The sequence below is a fragment of the Lactuca saligna genome, chromosome 2 (assembly GCF_052625555.1).
Source record: "Lactuca saligna cultivar CGN05327 chromosome 2, ASM5262555v1, whole genome shotgun sequence".
NCBI classification, from domain to species: Eukaryota; Viridiplantae; Streptophyta; class Magnoliopsida; order Asterales; family Asteraceae; genus Lactuca; species Lactuca saligna.
The window spans coordinates 173,361,246-173,384,236 of NC_136418.1; the positions used below are offsets into that span (position 1 = coordinate 173,361,246).

The following is a 22,991-nucleotide window of genomic DNA, read 5'->3' on the forward strand; positions in this document are numbered from 1 at the left end:
TTGAGTCCTTGGTAAATCACCCAAATGAAATTCCAAGGTTAGGACCCAACACAATATCCTACAACTCGAGAGAGGGATGTCGTAACCCAAATTGCAGAACGTTTGAAGGTAAGTGAATGACGATTCACTAATTTCCACCATGAAAAACGAAAAAGAAATTTAGGTTTTAAATCTATGAAAACTCCTAGATCCTTTGAGATTCATTGAACATTTCAATGGCATGTTTAAATCTCGATATGCCCCTCTTGTTTGTGACTGGGATGCCGAGGATCACAAAGCGGGTGTGAATAACCATGCAAACTACATGGTGCCCTTCACATGTTACAATCATCTATTCGATGTGCCGGTAAACCACACACGCTCCACCGAACTATGATAAACATTGAGTCACCCTTTGCTACCTTTGCTTAGAACCATTTAGTGTGCCGGTAAACCACACACGCTCCACTAACGTCTTCGCAAGGGCACAAAGTGCAATTTCATGGAATTGCATCAATTCACTTTTGCCTAAGTAACTAATATTGGGAATTTGAAAAACATTTAGTTACTTTGTATTTCATTATACTCATAATGGAAGGTTTCGTCCTATCCTACCCGTTCGGCTAACGACCCTCCACTAGTCAAGAGTGCGGTGGGTAAGAGTGGATACCCATTCAATCGCCATTTTATAGGCAATTTCCTTAAACACCCCTTATAGACCAGCTTCGTGAATGAGGCCTACTAACGGTAAGACTGACTTTTACTCATACATATATATAATGTTAGACCTTTAATGTTATATATATAGTATAGGGTGTATTTCACACTTTTAAAATACTATATGGTTAACTTTAACAATTACACTTTTAATTCAATTAAATGGTTAACCTAAACTTTTATGGATTTATTAAACCTCTTTTAATTATACTCCTTAATTAATTAATAAAACCATAAGGGTGTGATTTGAACTTTTCAAAACATTACTAGAGTTTTAGAATTTAACATTTCTAATTAAACCTTTTAATCAACTTTTAAATTCCAAAACTTGAGGGCAAGTTTTGAAACCTTTTTCAAAACATTAGGGTTTTAACTATTTAAATTTCAAAACTTCAAAACCTTTGGGTTCAAATTTAAACTATAAAACCTAAAGGGTAAAATATGAAACTTTTCATAACTACAAGGATCAAATAACAAATAATCTAAACTAACATTTAGTTACATAATTATCCATATTTGATTTGTTTAATGATTTCTTGCAAGACAATTTATCAATTTACTCAAAATAATTAATTAATTATCTTATAAGGAAACAATTATCTTATTAATTGATAATTATCTTTAATTAGATCAAGAATATAGTCATATATATCATAAAATCGGATTTATATTGATCTAACATGATAAGGTAACTATCCAAATGCAAAAACAGCAAGAAATCCCGAGATAAGCATTATCTGACGCTCGAACTCGTCGAGTACCACACTGTACTCGCCGAGTTGAGGTCTACTCGCCGAGTACACTGTGGTACTCGCCGAGTTCCTCAACCATAAAGCCCAAAAAACGAATTTCCAGTTATACAATGCATCAATACAATTGAAACCAAGCTAGACTCTGATACCACTGATGGGTTTTGGTCATAAGTCATCCTATGTGCTCATACAAACCCTAATGCTCGGATCTAGGTTTCTCTATTGTACATGCTTTGAATCCAAGACTATAAACCCTAATTCTAGCATTCAAGTAATCATATTAATATGTAATTAGGTTTAAGATCATACCTTGATTGTTATGTAGCAATAACAATCCCAAATCTCCTTTAATTGACTTTGGAAGGCTTAGAGTCACAAGTGTCACTCCTCTAATGGTTCACAAACACCATAAGCAAGAGGATGAAGAGGAGAGAGGATGGAGGCTGCCAAAAACGTGTGTAAACCCTAACAAGAACATTAGCCACGTTTTTGAGCCTTAAGGGGTCTTTATATAGTTGGGCTATTAGGGTTATCTAACAAGGAAACCCTAATTTGGATGCTTAAGCCCTAAGCAACCCATAGACTCCTTTAATTAAACCCATGGACGATTTCCTTATGGGTTTCCCATTAGAATTCATCCATCCCTTAATATAAGGCAATCCATGGCCCAAATTGCAATTATCCTATAATTACAATTCCAGTCCCTTAAGTTTAATTAATCTCTTTTAGTCACAAAACTAATTACCAATTAATTATTGACTAATATTAATTAAACAATATGATTTCTCCTTTAATATATTATTCTCATAATACATTAATAAATCATATTTAATCCTTACTCTCCATAAATCATCCTATCAAGTTGCTTTGGTGAAGGCAACCCAAAAGGACCATGCACCATCGGATCTAGTACATACCAAAATAGTTATGGACTTAGACACTAATCCAACACTATCACCATCACCGCCACCATCCCCATCGCCACTACCATCTACCACCATTGTAATAACCACGACTTTCTATTTTTTAATTTATATAATATATGCTTAGATATAAGTTATAAAACAAAAAAATTAAGCATAAAACAAGAAGAATAATTATGTTATTTTATATTATTTCAATTCTATTTTTGGCCAACCTAACAAATATATAAAATTAGATTCAAATCTCATTTAATGTCAACAAAACATGGAATCTAATTAGAATTCCTTATATATTTCAATTCTTTGATAAATTTCAAATATTTAACAACATTATAGGAACCAAATGCCACCTAAAAATTTGTTATATGATTTTTTTGCGAACTTTTTAAATAATACAATTTCAATTTGAAAATTAATTAGAGATTGATGCATTGCATTTTATATATTTTTTAATTTTTAATATACACAAAAAACATCCAAATAAAAAATAAAAAAACTGCGGATTTAGACATCCAATCGCTATATAAATCAGTCAAAGTCTTTTATCTCTTTCCGGACTCCCAAAAAGCGAGAAACTCAAATCTAGGGTTTTGTACGAACTTCCGCCTTCTTCAGGTACCTCTTTGTGTGCGGGCATCTGGTTTTTCGATATTCTTTACTACTTGCGCGCTTATATGCAATACTTGAATCGATATAATTTCAAAGGTTTTAGTTTGGTGGATCTGGATCTGTTAACTTCATGTTTTTTCTTCTTACTTTACATTAAGGATATTCTTTTGTTCTTCTTGATTATTATATGTTTCTGTGTTGATATAAAAACAATCTGTATAATCTTTCTAGCCTCTTTGGTGTTTTGGACGACTCGGCTATAAATTACGCTCTCTCTTCGGTAAAAGCGAACGGATTGTCTTGGACTTCGAAATTGATATTTATTTTCAACTTTTAACAGAATTTGTTTCCTGTAATAAGGATGGTTTCAAACCTTGGAGGTTTACTTGCTTTGATCTATTAAAGCGCTTTCTTTACATTCAACATGCTAATCATACAAAATTTCTACTGGTTTCAATAAAAGAGTCACCGGTTCTTCTACATGCTCGTTAATGTTTCTATTGACCAATTCATCCTAATAATCTTTAACTTTTTTGTAACCTCGTTGTCTTTAGCTAGGAGTGATAGCCATCATCATTTACGAATTTAATCTGACCTGAATCCCACAATGGTTTCATGTCTTTCTGATGGAAAAGAACATTAAAACGTGACAATTTTTTTAACTTCTTATTTTTGTATTTGCTAAAATGTTGGTGGATGAATAGTCAGATGTCTAAACAAGTAAACTTTTACGAATTCTACAGTAAACTTGGTGTATATGTTACTCTGCTAACAGTTATCATCAAACGAGTGCTAATGGGGATTCTAAATTGTTTATTAAGCCATGTTATATTCTCTTATCTTGATGTTATTGCTTTTTAATAATCTTTATTGCTATGCAGGAAATATGCCTCGTTATGATGATCGCCATGGCAGCACTCGTCTCTATGTTGGCCACCTGGCTTCACGAACAAGATCGCGTGATTTGGAAGACATTTTTAGCAGATATGGAAGGTTAGCATTCAACTATCAACTATTATCAACACTCTATTTCTGTGATCTGTCTGTTTGATATAGTTATGCATATCCCTCTATGTTCATCATGTTACATAAGCCTCAATGATGTCTATGCACCATTGTACCTTCATTTATTCACTTTTGGGTAGTAGTTTTGGCACATCCCTTTTCCTTCTGGGACATTCTACTTGAAGGTGTGTACTAAGAAAGCTAAACAATTGAATTGCCAATTTGCCATTATTGGCTTAATTTTGATATCCAACAACCCCTCGTTTTTAAAAAAGAAAAAAAGTGCCATCCATCAAGTAAAAAAATTAACTTGAATGATCTTTATGAAGGTCTATGGTGAGAGGTTGCCCTTGGTGGGGAGGTTCTGTAGGGAGACTTTTGGCGAATCTTTCTAAATTGTTTTGCGTGTTTTTTTGATGGAAATGGCAAACAATCTCAAAACTGGTGTTTAGTTCATCCTTGAGGGGCGAAAGTAAACGTATCAAAACCCTTTGGGGTACTTAATGTCATGATGTGATGCCCTTACTATTTCTGGAATCCATTTAACGCAGAATACGCGATGTGGATATGAAGCGCGACTTTGCCTTTGTGGTACACAAATTTTCTTTTCTTTTATTAATTTTCCACACCTTATCTTGATATATTTTACCGTTTCCCCCGTTTCTCTGTTTACTCCCTTACAGGAATTCAGCGATGCAAGAGATGCTGATGATGCAAGATATAGCTTAAATGGTCGCGATGTTGATGGAAGCCGAATAGTGGTGGAGTTTGCAAAAGGGGTAAATCGATAATGAAATTTCCAAAAGTTTGATATAAATTTTTTCTTAAGACAATTAAAATACAATTTTACTTTTTGTAATTTAATAGGCTCCACGTGGCGGTGGCGGCGGCGGGCGTGATGGCGGTGGCCGTGATGGCGGTTCTCGTGAGTTTCTTGGGAGAGGTCCTCCACCGGGGTCAGGGCGGTGCTTTAATTGTGGGCTTGATGGGCATTGGGCTCGTGACTGTAAAGCCGGTGATTGGAAGAACAAATGCTATCGATGTGGTGAACGTGGTCATATAGAAAGGAATTGTCAGAATAGTCCAAAGAAAGTCAAGTAAGCTGTTTTATTAATTATTATTATTATTTGATTAATGAAAATTTTAATTTTGTTTGTTTGTTTGTTTGTTATCAAGTGCTGAAAGCAGGCGTGGGAGAAGTTACTCGCGGACCCCATCGCCACCTAGGCGTGGAAGAAGCCGTAGTCGTAGTTTTAGCAGGAGTCGTAGCTACAGGTTACTTTGTCTTCATTGTTAAATGCAAGAAATACCAAAACATGCTTTCATTTATTTGTGTAATATTTTAATTATTAATTTGTGTTATTTTGATTGAATTATGTATAGCCAATCAAGGTCACCTGTAAAGAGGGAGAGGGAGAGGGAAAGGAGCATTGAACGTGCAGAGAGAAGATCGAGAAGCCCAAGGAGACACAGGGGGGCATCACCACCACCATCGAAAGGGAGGAAGCGCAGCAGCAGCCCATCGCCTGATGACAGAACTGCCGCCCTGCAACCATCGCAATCACCTTCACTATCACCAAGGCGGCCTAAGGCGGCGGCAAGTAGGAGCCCCATGGAAGATGATGATGGTGTCCCTGCTGAAGAAAATGGACACAGTAGGAGCCCTAGCCCTGCTCCTAGAGGCAATGGTGGGACTGGGACTGGGACTGGGACGCCTGTTGAGGAGGATGATGATGTCAACAATGCTTCACCAGAGGGGAGTGAATCTGGTTAAATCAAAATGGTGAATTTGTCAACTTTTTAAGGATTGAGGAAATATATTCTCAACTATGACTTTCTTGATTTTGGACTCGTATGAATGATGGATGATGATGTTAAACAAGATATAACTGGAGCAACTTGATTTGTTATATTTTTTGTGTTTTTCGTCTCCTTTTTTCTGCTTTAGGGATGTTAAATGATGGACCCAAATATCGTCTTTTTAGACTATGATTAATGTCCCAAAAACAATCTAGGCTTAAATGATTCACCTGTTTTAACCAAATTTAAATCGACTAATCATTTGTAATTATCGGATGTAGTTATGATAGTAGATGCAAATAATGACCTCCCTTTTACAAAATCAGCAAGCTTCAATCCTTCTTGTTGAAATACTTGACCTTTGTTAATTAATTTTCTTTGAAGAATTTAACATTACATTTTACCGGTTCGTATCAGCCGCAAGCCAAACAAGAGAAAGCCTAGCTTCTGTTTAATGCATATTTTTAGACTGGAATGAACTTTGGTGCACTTTTTTTACGCATGAAAACGAGCTTCGGTTTAATGCATATTTTATATAGTAAACTTTGGTGCATATTTTATATAATAAACTTTGATGTAATTTTTTTTTTTTTACATCTATTTAGACTTTAATTGATGTCTACATCTTTTGTTTGATAACTATCTCCATATCCATCATTTGCAATTGTAGAGAGTGAAAATATGAGATAATCTAGTAACGTTTAATTTGATTTCTAATGTTTATATTGACCAACTTAATAGACCCTCAAAATGAGAAAAAATTCTTTACATCGGATATTTAATATGTTTTTCTCTATAGTTTAAATAGTTGGTTTTGTTACTAAAAAAGGTAAATATTATAAAATTTTTTATGCATTTAAATCTAAACCTATATTTTGTTTTGTTACTATCTTTTATGTTTTCTTTTTGATGTATTTTCTTAAGTAGTGTGTTTTGTTACTAAAAATGATAAATATTATGAAGTTTTTTGTATGTTTGTATTTATCTAAAACTATATTTTATTTTGTTATTACATTTTATGTTTTCTTTTTTATGTAACTGGATTGATGTATATATGTACGCAGAAAAACTAAATTTTTTTGGTTATGTGATTGACCTGATTGTCAAAACGGGAACCAATTAATCAATTATTAGACCGGTTTGAATAAAATCATGGTTCTTAAAACATTGCATTTTACAAATTTGTATGATTGACATGGTCACATTCTATGTTTGAGAGTTTCCTATGATGTGATTTTGTTTTATATAATAAAACTGTCAAATCTAGTGATTTGTGAACGCGAACGATGGATTCTCTTAAATAAACCATTTCGTTTCAAATTGAGACAATAAATTTACTATTATTTTTGTTAGAGCGTAACCATCATTTCCACATCAACATCAGGGGTCACATCTGTGCATGGACACACCAATGGAGATACGTATGAATTTTTCAAACAACATTTGAAAATGACTTCCATACAAGCCAAATGGCACTACACATGAATAGATTATATGTCTATCATCTTAGTGAAAGGACCGTGTTGTCATAAGCTTTGTACTTGAAGGACTGAATTCATAATTACGAAAAGATGACACCTTTAGACTTTAGTTTAGCCTTTGGACCATGATTAGTGGAAGGATCACAAGCATTTTATAAGGGCTTCATGTCGAAGGTATTATGGAAAAGTGGAATGAAGCTCATGCATGGACCCCATATCCATATGGATGATGAGATTATGCATAATGCTGCATCATGATGTATGGCTAAAGATAAACATAATTGTACCATATGTCATGCTTTTGTAAAATACATACACAAGCCGCTCTTATCTTGTAAAATACATGATGATGCAAAAATAATTGATCTCTATTTTATCTGTCAAGAAAACATTATCGGTTTATTTTTTGTATTTATCTTATAAAAAAAATACAATGACTTATGACTGTAGATAATACTTAACAAAACTATAAAAAAGGCAAAATTAGATGAGACTTTTTTTTTTTTTTTTTCAAATATATTAATTTAATGTGAGTTGGTTGGTTTCAAACTAACGAATCAAAGTTCAAACCAAATTCAAGCATAAAGCGAGTATTATGTAGTCCGTTGAGTTTTCGGTTTATGGTTTAGGACTTGAAGACTTTATAACTTATATATTATAATATAAAAATTTTTATTTAGGATTTTTATGAAACTTTTGTTTTTATTTTTGTTTTTTGTTTTTAACTATTGATTTTTTTTTTTCATTTAAAGGTTTTTATTTTCAAAAAAGCCACTGCGAATTTTATCTGAAAAACTCTCAAATATAATGATTTTTTTTGAAATATGTCAATTAATATAAATGCAAAATCCCTTTTTTAGGTCCAAACCAAAAATTAAACGCCCCTAATAATTTATATATTACTATACCCCCTCCTAACGGATGGTATTAATTTTGACATTTCATAATTAAAAAGATATTTATTGTGATTCATACAGTTTTTCACATTTATTAGTAGGTGTTGCTGATTTTTGCCAAGTTGCATTCCACTGACAAAACGTTTTTCTTGCTTTTACATGCAATGTAACAAAAAAAAAAGGTAATTAAGTTTTTCAAAATAATTATTTGATAATATTTATTTAGATTGACATTTAATAAAATAAAATTATGAAAAAAAAGGTAATTAAGTTTCTCAAAATAAAATTTTATAGTATTTATTTAGATTGGCATTTAATAAAATAAAATTATGTTTAGAGATTAATATTTATGCATACTTTTCCTTTTGATTGAAACCTAAAACTGTGCAAACTCAATTTACTCCATTTATAAACTTATTTTATGAATCCACTATTGGTTATGAAAACTTTTTTAACAAACAGAAAATTATACATAATTAAAGAAAAAATTGTGTAAAAATAGATTTACAAATCTGAAAATTCTAATGTGCATCGTCTTTTATATATCAAGCCATGATAAAACATAAAATTTGTATCCTTATTGTGTGTAAAAAATAAAATAATTACAACATTTGATCTTGATAGGTAAATATGTTTCTTTTTCAAAATAGTTTGATGTATTAATTATTATTATGATCTCAAATTATTATTAAATTAAATGCTGTAAACTTAAACGTGAAATTATCAAAAAATTAACAAAGTTTAGAAAGAAGATGAAGGTACACCGATAATTCCTGCACCCGTGCGCTCTCGATCCCTACACCAGAAAAAAGTACGCTCCTCCCTTCCGCCGTCTCCGCGGTATCGAAACTTTCAAATTTTACAGTTATGAACAAAACCACCCCCTCAACTTTTGGCTCTTTCAATCCACCCCTAATTGCGAGCCAACAAAGCACAAAAAGATGACCACAACCACAAAAGCAGACTCCATTGCCATTTCCTTTTCTCTTTCACTTCCATTCCACCTTCTTCTTTCCCTCTCTATCAATGCTTTTTCTATCTGCAACACCCACCGCTGGCTAGTTCTTCATCAGCGCCATTATCGGTAACTCTCAAACTCTATCACAAGTCGGGTGCATTGCATTTGTGTGTATAATTGCGTCTGTGACTTTATGGGGTTTGATCAATCTCGTATGTTGAATTATTTATTACATGATTTTGATTTAACTTGTTCATGTTAATTCGCTCTCAATCATTACTCCTATTTTTGAAATTTGAAAGGGATGGTTGTGGTGATTTCGACTCGTTCATGTTAATTCCCCCTCACTTTCGGGGGGTTTTCAATTAATATCTGAGTTTTTAGGGTTTTAGGGATTTCTTGTTTTTGAGAGAATTAGGGTTTCAGAATATCAGAGAAATGAAGACGACGAGGGTACTTTGGTCCTTTTTTCCCCACATGAACAGTTTGATATATGTATGTACAAAAGCTACTGACACATGTTATTCGATCATAAATGAAATCCACGTTTATTGATTCTTTCAGGGTTCTGTTTTTCATGATTATAAAAAGGGTTTTCTGAAGTCAATGTCAGCATGTATTTTTTTTACTATCAGAGTAATTTATAGTTGCCGTTTCTTTTGTGGGTTCTTTTGTGGAATTTAGGGTTTAATGCATTGGAATTTTCAACTTGTGGCTCTTACTTCTCTACATCTTCTTCATCATTTTGAAACAATCCCATCTGGGTATGTCTGAATGCAATCACACTAGCTTATTTCACAAAGCTCTTCTTGTGTTCTTCATTTCAATTATCGATCGTTTGACCACTTTGCTAATCAATTTCTATATAATTTCAGGTAGTTTTGTGATTAGTAAAAATTTACAAGGGATAGAAAGATGAAAAAGCTCTTCTTTTTCAAGTCATCCACATCTAACAATCAAGCACCATCTCAATCCAAAGAGAATTCATTTGGAGATGAAGTTCAAGATACCCGTAAATCAAGATCTAAAAAAGCTGCATTTGAAGATCAAAATCAAATTCAAACCAGTCCACATCTTAGAAGGAGTCGCTCATTTTCTTCAGGAACTTTTGTTGATAGTGTGATGCTCAGAACTCAAAGTGACTCTGCTTGTAGCAGCAGCAGTAATGTCTCTCACAAGCAATCTGCTCCTCGTAGTTCTTCACGGTTAGGCATTCTTTGTAAATATATAACTTTTTTTTATATATATATTTTTTTAAAACTTGTGATGGTTTTTGATTTTGTGTTGTTATTTTTGATTGTTTCAGTCGAGCTCTTACCCCAGAGAGGCATTCAAGGGCAAAATGGTTTGAAGAAAATACCGGAGTCGATAATGTTTCATTAGAAAGCTCATCTTATTGCTCAACAAATGCATCAAACAAGATTCTTGATCGATACATTGATGGTGAACAACATCAAGAAAAGATCAGCAGAAACAACAATTCCAACATTAAAGGTCATCATTCTCAAAATGGTGGTGGAAAAAGACCACCAAGATTCCAATACGCAGCACCATCATCACCACCACCACCACCTACTGCTACCGAAGGTGGTGGTTTGACACAGAAACCGAGGTCACATTCCTTCAGAGACCCCAACAGAGAATCCAAACTCTATATGTCCACTAGAGATTGGGTTGAAAATGGGGTTGTTCATGGATCCCCAAGAAAACTAGCAAAACAAGTGATCGAAAGGCTTTCTCAATCTCGTGTTTTGCCAAGGGTTGACTCGAAAGAATTCGAACATGACATTCCAATCACATTAGAAGATATCTACGGTGGGTCCCACAATCGATTGTCTCCAGATGGGCTTGATGATGATGATGATGATGATGATGATGATGATTGCAGTAGGGTTTTGGAATATGAGGAATCAGAAGAAGCTGATGAGGTCTCTTTACTAAGGGCGGAATTGCATTCCCGGACTCGGAAACTGGAAAGAGAGAAGAAGGAGTTGCAGGCGGCATTGGAAAAGGAATTGGATCGGCGGTCAACCGAATGGTCAATGAAGCTTGAAAAATACCAAATGGAAGAGCATAGGTTGAGAGAGAGGGTAAGGGAGCTGGCTGAACAAAACGTGTCTCTTCAAAGGGAAGTATCATTGTATGGTGAAAGGGAGTTAGATAGTCAAAGCAGGGTTGAGAATTCGGGTCAACAAGTCAAGGATTTGACTTTAAGGATGGAGGAAGTAGCTGAGGAGAATCAAAATCTGCATCAAAATCTTTCTGAGTTACAAGATAAACACAGAGCAGCTGAAGAGGATAGGGATTGTTTCAAAAGAAACTACATTGAGAAAGATAAAGAATGCAAGGAGTTGCATAGGGCTGTTACAAGACTTCTCAGAACTTGCAATGAACAAGACAAAACAATTGAAGGGTTGCGTGAAGGGGTTAGTAAAGAAATGAAGAAAAACGCTTCATTGGAGAATAGTAACTTTGACCATGAACTGCGGTCAAAGTTGCAGATGGAGCAGTTGAGGTTAACCGGGGTTGAACAGGCTTTGAGAAAGGAGGTGGAATCTTATAGGGTTGAGGTTGATTCTCTTAGGCATGAAAATATAAACCTTTTACACCGTTTAAAAGGGAGTTCAAAGGAAAATGGCTTTTCCACCTTGAAGCTTGATCAGGAAGTATGGAGCCGTGTTCAGTGCTTGCAAAATCAAGGAATGTGTTTGATTAAAGATTGTGTGGTTTTATGTTCAAAGTTATTGGAAAATATCAAAGCGAGAGCATGTCATTCCTCTTTGGAAACCAATGAAGCATTACAGAATGGGTTAGATAGTCAATTGATCATGGAAGCTGATATGAAACTTCAAGGGTTTAAGAGGGGAGCAGAAAGCTTAACAAGGAGTTTGCAGATTGTGTCTGATGTGGTACGTGACAAGTCCAAGTCCTCCACAGGAACTTCAGATAGCGAGGTAAAAAAATATATATAATCCAACTTTTACGTTTTATTAATGTAAATTGTAGGTTTTATAGAGTTTAATGTAGAGTTATTATATTTTATGTAAACTTGTGCAGGATGTTGTAAAGTGTGATTTGAAAGCAGAGGCTTTGATAACAAGTTTACTGAGGGAAAAACTTTACGCGAAAGAGGTGGATGTAGAGCGGCTGGAGGCTGAGCTGGCAACTGCTGTCAGAGGAAACGATATTCTGAGATGTGAAGTTGAAAATGCAATGGACACTCTTTCTTGTATAACTCACAAGATGAAAGAGCTTGAGATGCAGGTAGGCAAATCTGGAAAACAAAGGAACCCTAATTTTAGAGAAGAAAACTAATTTGTGTTAACAAACAGGTGATGAAAAAGGATGAGGGGATTTATCGACTGCAAAACAGTCTGCAGGATTGCAAAAAGGAACTGTCGATTGTGAACGGGATCTTACCGAAAGTTTCAGAGGAACGGGATATGATGTGGGAGGAGGTGCAGAGGTACAGCGAGAATAACATGCTTTTGAGTTCGGAGGTTGGGATGTTGAAGAAGAAGGTGGAAGCGCTTGATGAGGATGTGTTGATGAAAGAAGGTCAGATTACGATTCTGAAAGATGCACTTGGGAAGCCCTTTGATCTTCTTTCCAGTCCTGTTCCTAGCGGAGGAGGATTCTTGTTATAATAGTTTCATACGCCAATAATTTTGTGTGGATTTTTTTACCTTTTTACTTTTTTTTTTCTTAAAAAGAGTTTGGGATTTTGGTTTCTTTGTAAGTAAACTGGTAAATGATATGATAGTTTGTGAACAAATCAACAAAAGGGTTGCGGACATTTTTTTACCGGTAAGTGGCTTAAAAGTGAGTTACTGCTCTGCTGGAAACCAACTTAACTACCTCTGGTTTGGTTGTGGATTTTTTTTTTTAGTTTTTTACAGAAATTTTCTGAAAAAAAATGAAAAGTTAGAAAACGTGTTTGATTCCATATGTTTTTCAAAGTATTTCTAAAAAACAATTTTTCCAATATTCAATTTATATATAAAAAAATTCACCTCAACAACCATCCTAAGATCGGAGGGTGTGAGTGGGAAATTATCCTCACACCATTTTCTTCATTTTCCTTTCATTCACTTAAAATCCAAGGAATGAGTGGAAAATTTTTCATTATTTTTTTATTTTTAAAAAATATATACATTTCTTATAAATATTATACTTATTTTATAGGGAATTAAAAACATGAGTTTTGATATATATTTTTATAATTTTTAATAGGTATATAATTTGATAAGTATTAAAAAAGATTAAAAAAAATTAGCCAAAAGGAATATGAGAGAGTGCGGCAATGAGCTCTCTCACCTCCTTCCCTCAGCATCTTTCCCTAAGTCATGGGAGAGGGAAAGCTTCTCGCATCCTTTCCCACGCCCAAACTGTCCGGCCTAACTCACATCTACACCCATACTTCCTCTCCACCGTCATCCAAACTCATAATCACCACCCATCAACTATTTAATTTTTACAACACAGTTAAACTGAAAGTTTAAGAGTAAACTAAATGTTAGGACGTAGTCATACATGGATCATTTCTGTGATTGTACTATTACATGGATATTATATATGCAATTTCTACATTTCTTGAGATTATACAGGGGCATTTATGAAATTATGCAAATCAATAACACATGGACCATTTCTTAACTTTTGCATTTCCTTGCAAACAATGCACAATATTTGCTAAATTTTGTGTAGGTAATACGTTTAATATTATATTATTTGAAATAACTAAATAAAAAATGAAACTGATAAAAAGTTCAATCAGTTTTAACCCGACATATTTTCTAAATTTTCTAGTAAAAACAATAACTCCATTATTATTATTATTTTGAAAACAATTTTTCACAACTAAAAACACCTTTAATGTTGATAAGCCCCAAGCACTGTTGGTTTACCGTAGGAGGTCCCACAAACCAAGGGGGTGACCAACTGACCACTACCAAAACATCTTCCAGTTAGCTTGCACGAAGGGGGAGTGTCACTGGTATTTTGTTTGTTAGTTATGCCGTGACCATTATCCCCTACAGGTTGTCCTTGTTGATGGGAACAACTTTTGGGTTGTATGTAATTCTCTGTCATTCTGGTCCAGGCTTGTGAGTATAAGTAGGCGTTATTGCTTTCCTTTATTTTAGTGAAGAATTGTGTAAAGAACTTGTTTCTTCTTGGAGATACCCATATCTCGAAAACTGGGATTATCAATACAAATTCGAATCATTTCAGTCTTTTCTGTGTTTCTTTCATTGTTTCTCAGATAGATCCACCTTGGATCTATCAAATGTGTTTTTGTTTGTTATGTATATGCATCTTGATAGGTCCAACGACTACTCAGTTTTAACGAATATATATATATATATATATATATATATATATATATATATATATATATATATATATATATATATATATATATTCGTATATGTATATGGACATATAACCAACCAGATAACAAGTTGGTCAGTCTTAAAAATCAGATTTACCAAATCCAAATCCCCTCGTTACATGTTATTTCTTGAACAAATTATTCTTCATATTAATTTCTTTTTTTGAGTTCCCTGGGCAATCAATCTGCAGCAAGCTATTGTCCTCTTCTGTGGTTTGATCGTTAACCTTGTTTGGGAGACTGCATGGTTTTAAGAAACACAACCACCCGTTTGACATAATTTATTACACATTTCAGGTGTAAATTAAATCTATGACAACAGAAAATTAAGACACTAGACTGTTAATTGGGTAACCATACCAAAAAACGTTTCTTGTAGCTCTCTACAAGTTCCTTTGGATCACGTCTTGTTTGGTTGAAATCCTCATTTTTGTTCATTTCCTGAAACACAATTTCACAAACACAAAAGCATTAGACATTTAGACTAGACAGATGGTACAACAAATCTTGCATACAGTACAAATTCTTTAAAGAATAGTACCTCGATCCATGCTGCAAGTTTTGGCCTACCCACCTTGATATCATAATTTTTCACCTCTACCAAATATGGCTGAAATCTTTCGATAAATGGAGCATAAGCTATATCCACCTGTACATTAATTATTCAAGAATCACATGAGTCAACAGCATCAATTATCAAAAGTAATAAAATTGGTGGAAATATGTTAACTACTTACCAGACTCAACTGACCTAGAAAGAATGGTCCATCATCAAACTTGGAAAGAGCATTCTCAATATAATCAAAACCAGCAGCTGTTGCAGTTTATAAATATATTTATATTTAGTTTTAAATTTTCAAAACTGGTCTTTAATTTCAAAAGGAAATAGTAATGCAGGATATACCAGCTTCATCAACCCCATCTCCTGTGAATGAGGTAGTCACAGATTTATTGAATGTATCAGTGTATGATAGCAACTCTTCTCCAAATTCTTTTTTAAGAGGATCCTATATTGTAGTTTTGTAATTATATAAGTGACTGAATCAACTTATTCTTTTAATTTCAATTATGGATGAAATCTTACATCAGGATAGAGTGAAGGTCCTTCGAAATTGGTGTTGATATATTTAATGAGATCAAGACTCTCTCCCTTTACTTCATTCTTGTGTTCTAAAGCAGGCACCTTTTTAACATAACAACACACCACAACTTAAATTTCATGCAACTTTGCTTTGTGTGTTTGTAATCTGTGCATTGTTGCTTGTATCAAATCAAAAAAACTAAAAAAAAACACCTTGTTTGGTGGGTAAACTTTCTCCTTGTACCAATCTGGTCTGTTATGTAGATCAATAGGAACTAATTTAATCTTTTCCTGCAATCCCTGTTCATAATTTAACACCAAAGGGTAAATATGATTTAATAATCAAAAGGGTTTTTAGGTAATAGTGATTGATAGAGAGAGGGAGAGCCTTGCAATTCCGGGTAATCCACACGCGTTGGGCATACGGACAAGTGTAAGATACATACAGCCTAAGCAAGAGAATTCAGTGAATCCAATTTCAGATAAGTAAAAATCAAAAATGCATATGGGAACTCCAGTTCTGTTTTCAGAATTGGAATTTGGAATCAAAGCAAATTTAGTTTGGATTTTGATGAAAAGGAACTCCGATTCCAACTCCAATATATGTGAATTCCGTTTAGACGATCCAGGCCAGGTTTATTTAGGCATTTTAACAAGCAGTTGGTGATTCATAAGTTTACCTAGTTGTTCCATCAAAGACTGGAGGTGGTTCTGAAGTAGAATCAAGAGCAGGCGGAAGATCGTCTCGCACACTTCCAACAACAGCCAACAAAACCAAATCAGATATTAGAATTTAGAAACAGAGAAGCTAGAATTCAGCTGAAACAAATTTGAAATTTCTTTAAATCTTTTATAAGCTTCTTTACGGGTTTCTCGATTAAGAAAAAAGAGGCGAGACCATCATATATATTACCTAGTAGACATTGTTGTTGCTAGAACCAAGAGGTTGCTGTGAAGCTTTTGCCGATGAAATGTTAAAGGCGTTGGGGAGAGAGGGATGTTATTACGACCATGAAGAATGGAAACAGAGGCGACATTCCGTGGTGGTGGGGAGTGAGAAAGAGAGTGAAAGAGATGATAATAGCAGCTTAGATTCAACGCAGCCATTTTTATGATTTGATGATCAGGTAGTAATAACAGTATCTGATTTTGATGTACAACTCTCCTTCACCTTCGTTTGTGAACTTGAATCAACCACGTTGATCTCCGTACTTAACCTTCATTATTCGTTCCTTTTTTTTTAAAAAAAAAAAAGAAAAAAAACAGTTTACCTATTCAAAAGTTATATAATGTTGAACATTAAACCTCTTTGTGTCAAGATTTATCTAGAGTTACATGTTGCAGAACAATAAAAAAATAATAATAATATATTATTAATTGTTTTTTTTAGGTAAATCTCCAACAAAATCTTAATGTTTTACCTTAATTTATAAAAAATCCTAAACTAAAATTAGTTTACTAAAAAAACTTGAATTATCAGTAAAATTGACGATTTAACACATTTTTCCGGTTTACCCGTTTCATTTATACCTGACAATCCGTGTCTGACACCTATATGTGTCGTGTATTCGTGTCAGACACGAATTTACACGACACTCATTTGTTAAGCACGGACACAACATGAATTATTAAACGTGTTTGAGGTATTAAACATGAACACGACACGTAAAAAATTTGTGTGATACGTGACACGACACAAATAGACACGTTTTATAGTCGTGTTACATGAAAAACACGAATAGACACGTTTGTAATAGCTTTTTTTTAAAGTTAGGGCTATAAACTAATTATTGACTTTTACGAAATTGGTCCCTAATATATTATAAATTTAAAATTTAACCCTAAAGTATATACGTGGCACGTGTCATCATGAATTTGTATTGTGTCTTATATATGTCTAAACAGGTAAATTAGTGTTTGACACATTTAAGACACGAAACACGAATTTAAAATATGTGTCAGACAAATAAATACGAAACACGAATTTCTAAAACACATATACGGAAAACTCGTATCGTGTTCATATAATATTAATCGTGTCGTGTATCAAATTGTCATATCTAGTTTCATTACTTATCCGGTTTCATTAAAATCTCATTATTTTATCATAATTTATGAATAAACCTCAAATTAAAATTTAGTGAAGATTTTGCCATTTTTTCCAGTTAACATATATTTTATCGGTTTCATTGCTAACTTTGACACTTAATCATTAAATTAGCTGATAAGATAAATACGATGAATTATATAATACATTTACTATGAAATTTGATAATCATCTCATCGGTTCATTTATAACTATGTATCTAAGTCAGTAATGAAATCAGTAAAATATGTGTTTTTAGGAAAAAAACAGACAGAAATGAGATGATATCTATGAGATAAATATACTGGGTTACATAAGATTATATAGACAATTTGAAATTTCTTATAAACGTAAAAAATTATGAAATTATTACTAGTTTATATAATTATTGCAATCATTGTTGGATGCATTTTATATTCAAAAAACTACACAATACATCATGATATTAATTTTTATGGTAAACATCATTATATAACCCAGCATATCCATCTTAACATCTAATTTAATAACTAGGCGTTTATATTAGTAATGAAACCAATAAAACATATGTTACAGAGAGAAAATTGTCAAATCATCACTAAATTTTAGTTTGAATTTATTTGTAATTTAGGGTAAAATAATAGAACTTTAATGAAACCAAGTTTGTAATGAAACTGTTAAACCGGGAAAAAATGATCAAATCATCATTTTTACCGGTAATTCATGTTTTTTCGTATATATATATTTTAGTTTGAGATTTTTTCGTAAATTCTATTTTTTAATCGACCAACATCCAGGGCCACACAACAACAGTGACCTTGCAATCACCCTGTAAAAATACTCCTTTTAGTTTCACATCCTCATCATACAAAACTCTTGCAACTGCTCACCACTTTAACAATCTCATATTTATACGGTTGTTAACGTCATCCTCCTCACCCCTTCCTTACGAATCATACATCCCAAATATTCAAAGCTCGCGTTAGGGTCTTGAACTTTCTCACCAATACATAATTCTACTCCACCATTTACATCCGTGTTGAAATTGCATCATACATATCCCATCTTATTGTTGATTCATAATCCATTTTCATCAGACAATGTATTCTAGGTCACCACCCTAGCATTCAACTCATTACTAGTTTTTAACACCAAAACATCATCGACACCTCTCCTTGAATCTCAAGAGAAATCTTGTCCATAATCAAAGCAAAAATTCATAAGGGCATAATATAAGTTAGGGACCAAGTATGCAAATTACCCCCAAACGACATGGACCATTCGAGTAATTTACTCAAAAAAAAAATACCTGATATCCTTAAAGTAACCAGTTTACAATGCACGTTTATAAGACCCTGGCATAACTTTACCTCAGGTCAACTAATTTGATAAATAAGCATCCGAAACATATAAAGAAAAAAAAATGACAAGATATATTTGGTGATGCAAGTTAACCTGCATACGAAGGGTTTTGAAAAAAACAAGGTATTAAGTTGTTGATGTTGCATGTTGCATGTTGCTACATCATCATCAATACTTTCCATATCTTCTTAATATACACAACCAATGACCATACAGCTAGCCATGCTGATACATAAAGGAAACCAACACCTGCTGTACCCAGAAACCCTACTTCTGTAAAACTGCATATTTTCATATAAAACATGACTCAAGATTACTGTATTTCCAAAAAATTTATACCCAACTTCCCCATTTTGCCCCTTTTTAATGTTTAACAACTTTAAAGTTAGAATTTTGAAATTTAGAAGGGACTAATGAAGAATAAATAACCTGCTGTCTCTAATTACAAGAAGAATGGTTAATGAAGTCATTTGAGTAGCTGTTTTCCACTTTCCAAGATTATTTACAGCAACAGCCTGAAAATGATGCATTATTTAAAAAAAAAAAATGAAAGAAAAATATAAAGTATGACTGCTTTTCACAGGAATAGAATAGAACCTGTGAAAGTTTACTCCCTTGAGAAGCAGCCCACTCTCTAACTGCAGACATTGTTATCTGGAATACACCAAGCATTGTTGATCAGATTCTTAAAAGTATCATCAAAGCTTAGAAACTAATGAAAAAAATAATAATAATATCACTGTCATTTTTATGAACAATGTGCTAAGATTAGGAATTTACCTCTCTGCCAATGATTGCAATTGATGGTACAGTCAATAGCCATGGCAGTTGCCCAAAAATAGCAGCCTCTGGAGGTCTTGTACATAGCAAGACTAATGTAGCAGCAACCATAAGCTGTGAACATGAATCATCAAACAATTTTTACTATATATAAAAGATAGAAGATCCATTGTTAATCTAATTCTTGAAAGTGGGAAGATAAAAAAAAAAAAAAAAAACGCATACCTTATCAGCCACCGGATCTAAAAATGCACCAAAAGCAGTACCTAAGTTCATCTGCAATCACAAACAAAACCAAGATTCATTGATTTGTGTAATGAGAAGATACATGTTTATAAACATATCAATGCATACCCTTCTTGCTAGATACCCATCAAGCCAATCTGTAATTGCTGCAGCAATGAAAATACCAGTGGTGGCAGTTGTTCCTAATCGACTGTTCATATGAAAAGCTAATCAAACAGGAAAAATGATATGTTAGTCTAGTAAAATGGTTTACCAGGATCTTTTTATAACTAAATGCTACATCATAGATTCATATCCAATATGGATCCTGACCCTGATTGAAACTAAACTAACAAATTGCTGTGTACAAGATACAGACTAAGGAGATTATGATTCTTTTTCTTGCAGGAAGTATGATAAGGACAATAACCTATGGTCTAATGGAAACAATAAGACATTAACCAGCATCATGCTTCAACAAAACTCACAAGATCACCACAAACCAAAATTTTAGAAATGAATCGATCTAATGAGCGTAAATCCTCTGTAGAAACCAAAGAGATTTTCACCAAATTTGTTTATATTCATAAGATTTTCCTTTTCCGTCAAAATATCTAATTGCACATCTGCTGAACAGCTTTCAGATGTCAACGATTCAGAGAATTCATAGTATTTGTCATTTTTGATGCTTGCTAAAATCAATCAGATTTAAACGGAAAGAAGGGGACGTACTGCTGATCAAAAGAGGAACGGCCGCGACACGAGCGATTGTTAAGATCGTAGGCAATGTTAGCAATTTAGAGGACGAATTTTGTTGAGGCGGAGGAGGTTTTAGGTGCCGGCGGTCGTTCGACGGCAATGCAGGCATGACAGAGGAGCTGTGGTCAGCTTCCGTTGTCCTTTTGTCATCTTTGTTATCACTGCTTGCCGATTCCATATTCACTTTTCCACCAACAAACACTTTTCCTCCTTTATTCCCGGAACAATATCTGAAATTTTTCGGACTACGAAACCCTAGTCTGTTATAATCGTTGTTATTGATAACGTGAGCTTGCGGTGCAAATTGTGTTGTTATCCTCCACCAGCCCGAGCACATCGCAGGCAGTGTTCTAGAATTCCCGGTGGTAATTGCCCGGCGTAGCCATTTATGGCGGTGGCGTTGGTGGTGGTGGTGGTGGACGGAAATAGAAGAGGTGAGTTTGAGAAGGTTTAGGGGCATGGCGGTCGGCGTAGGGTGTGGGTGAAGGGATTATATGCGCCACCTGGCTTAGGTTAGCAGGAAAGGCGTCCGTGTCTGGGGAGGGCATAGGTTAGCGATGTAAAACATAAGTTTTTTAGGGAATGGGTTGAGCCAAATGCTAATAACGGCTGATACCTCGATAAAAAGCTGGAATCCAATCCAAGATAAAACAATAATTGAAGTTGTCAAAACTCAAAACTGAAGTGAACAGATGCAAGGAACGATCATAAGATTATGGGTATTAGTTGTGTTGTTTGTTATATATGTAGTTAAGGTATGTCACAATTTATATTGAGCAAGCCAAACAAAAGATATAAATATATAATGCGAACAAGACAAAAGCATTCCTACTTCCATTGCATATGCATCAAAAGTTGTTCTTATCACCAAACATAAACATAAACAAGTGGAATTGTACAAAACTTGTTGCCTAGATTCATCAAAAGACTACTAATTTGTTTTTCATCCTAAACTTAAACAAAAGTCTACTAGTACAAAAGGTGTGTCCCTTTCTATTACATATGCATCAAAGTTTGTCTTCCATCCCTAAATCATTCTAAGTCCACTAGCTTTCCTTTATTGTTTTGACTTCTACCATTTGCTACAACTTTCTTCCTTGGACCAACTTTAGTGATATGTTCATAAGGTTTCTTAGTCATTTGTACAACTATCACTTCTGTTGGCAAATTAAATAAGTCTTGTTGATTTAATGTTGTGCTAACTATTTTTTTTCATTAGATAATGTGATATAATAACTCTAGTAGTGTAACTAGATCCACTTAATTTATGTAATTAGATACATTATTAAAGTGTAGAAGTGAATCTATATTTTACTAATAAACAAACTCCTTTATATTTACATAAAAAATTGAAAATTCGATACAATTTTTTTCTACCATAAAAACTGTAATTTACGATGAATTAAGTAAGTTAAAAGAACTCAAGGTCCCTATCATTTTCAGTAAGATATAATTTCTATCATTTAAACAATTTAATTTTAATCAATACCCGGTTAATATCTTTTTATTATTCATAATAGTAAAACGCATATAAAGATTTGTTTTTTAATCATAAAGTTAAAAACAATACTAAAATCAAAAACCATACTAGTTTTATTCACGTGTAAGACATATTAGAGAGCATTGACATGATATGATTCTAATGAATGTTTATTTTATATGTTAAAAATTATTACAGTTATAAATCTTAACTTAGTGTAAGATTATTATTATTATTTATAGTTAATCTCTCTTTCTTTCTCTCTCACTCTCTCTCTCTCTCTCTCTCTCTCTCTATATATATATATATATATATATATATATATATATATATATACATATATATATGATTATCATTATATACTTATAAAACTTGCATTTTTTTTGAACCACATTCATTTGAAACTCCTACGTATTTTTTTCTTTCACCACATTCATTTAAAACTCCTATGACTTTTCAATTTCTTTTTAATAATTATTATAAGTTGGTTATAAGGTTAAAAAAATATCAAACATAAAGTATAATCATATATAAATTAAATTTAAATATTAAAAATATATATTTTCTTCTACTTATAAAGTTTGTTTTTAACTTTTAACATATTATATTTAATTTATTTAATCTAATATGTTGTATGTAAACCATTATCATTCTAAAGCTACAATTTTTGATCAATTTGTATAAAATACTTAAATTGTTAATTTAAATATAACCTTATAGGATCAAC

General features: G+C 33.2%; 4 protein-coding genes and 1 long non-coding RNA gene across 5 annotated transcripts; 2 read left to right on the forward strand and 3 right to left on the reverse strand.

Annotated features, from left to right (window-relative positions):
- Positions 1-2,873: 2,873 nt before the first annotated feature.
- LOC145032832 (uncharacterized) lies at positions 2,874-5,897 on the forward strand. Its single transcript, XM_078981780.1, has 7 exons — positions 2,874-2,986; positions 3,862-3,973; positions 4,537-4,576; positions 4,669-4,764; positions 4,853-5,082; positions 5,162-5,260; positions 5,369-5,897. The coding sequence occupies exons 2-7, from the start codon at positions 3,867-3,869 to the stop codon at positions 5,757-5,759; spliced, it is 963 nt and encodes a 320-aa protein (XP_078837906.1). The 5' UTR covers positions 2,874-2,986; positions 3,862-3,866; the 3' UTR covers positions 5,760-5,897.
- Positions 5,898-8,860: 2,963 nt separating this feature from the next.
- Positions 8,861-12,676, reverse strand: LOC145032834 (uncharacterized). The gene is made up of 2 exons (XR_013677220.1): positions 12,541-12,676; positions 8,861-12,394 (listed from the first exon to the last, which is right to left on the reverse strand). It is a non-coding gene; the product is annotated as an uncharacterized LOC145032834 (long non-coding RNA).
- On the forward strand, positions 10,036-12,924 carry LOC145032833 (CAP-gly domain linker). Its single transcript, XM_078981781.1, has 4 exons — positions 10,036-10,325; positions 10,427-12,074; positions 12,178-12,384; positions 12,453-12,924. The coding sequence occupies exons 1-4, from the start codon at positions 10,036-10,038 to the stop codon at positions 12,765-12,767; spliced, it is 2,460 nt and encodes an 819-aa protein (XP_078837907.1). The 3' UTR covers positions 12,768-12,924.
- Positions 12,925-14,575: 1,651 nt separating this feature from the next.
- On the reverse strand, positions 14,576-16,779 carry LOC145032835 (glutathione S-transferase L3-like). Its single transcript, XM_078981782.1, has 10 exons — positions 16,507-16,779; positions 16,274-16,345; positions 15,982-16,042; positions 15,807-15,893; positions 15,597-15,695; positions 15,417-15,519; positions 15,250-15,326; positions 15,054-15,161; positions 14,873-14,953; positions 14,576-14,752 (listed from the first exon to the last, which is right to left on the reverse strand). Exons 1-10 carry the CDS (start codon positions 16,698-16,700, stop codon positions 14,735-14,737), a joined length of 900 nt encoding a protein of 299 aa, XP_078837908.1. The 5' UTR covers positions 16,701-16,779; the 3' UTR covers positions 14,576-14,734.
- Positions 16,780-18,947: 2,168 nt separating this feature from the next.
- LOC145032836 (CDP-diacylglycerol--glycerol-3-phosphate 3-phosphatidyltransferase 2-like) lies at positions 18,948-21,488 on the reverse strand. The gene is made up of 7 exons (XM_078981783.1): positions 20,758-21,488; positions 20,155-20,252; positions 20,026-20,076; positions 19,801-19,914; positions 19,618-19,674; positions 19,450-19,535; positions 18,948-19,301 (listed from the first exon to the last, which is right to left on the reverse strand). Exons 1-7 carry the CDS (start codon positions 21,242-21,244, stop codon positions 19,178-19,180), a joined length of 1,017 nt encoding a protein of 338 aa, XP_078837909.1. The 5' UTR covers positions 21,245-21,488; the 3' UTR covers positions 18,948-19,177.
- Between the last annotated feature and the right edge of the window lie 1,503 nt (positions 21,489-22,991).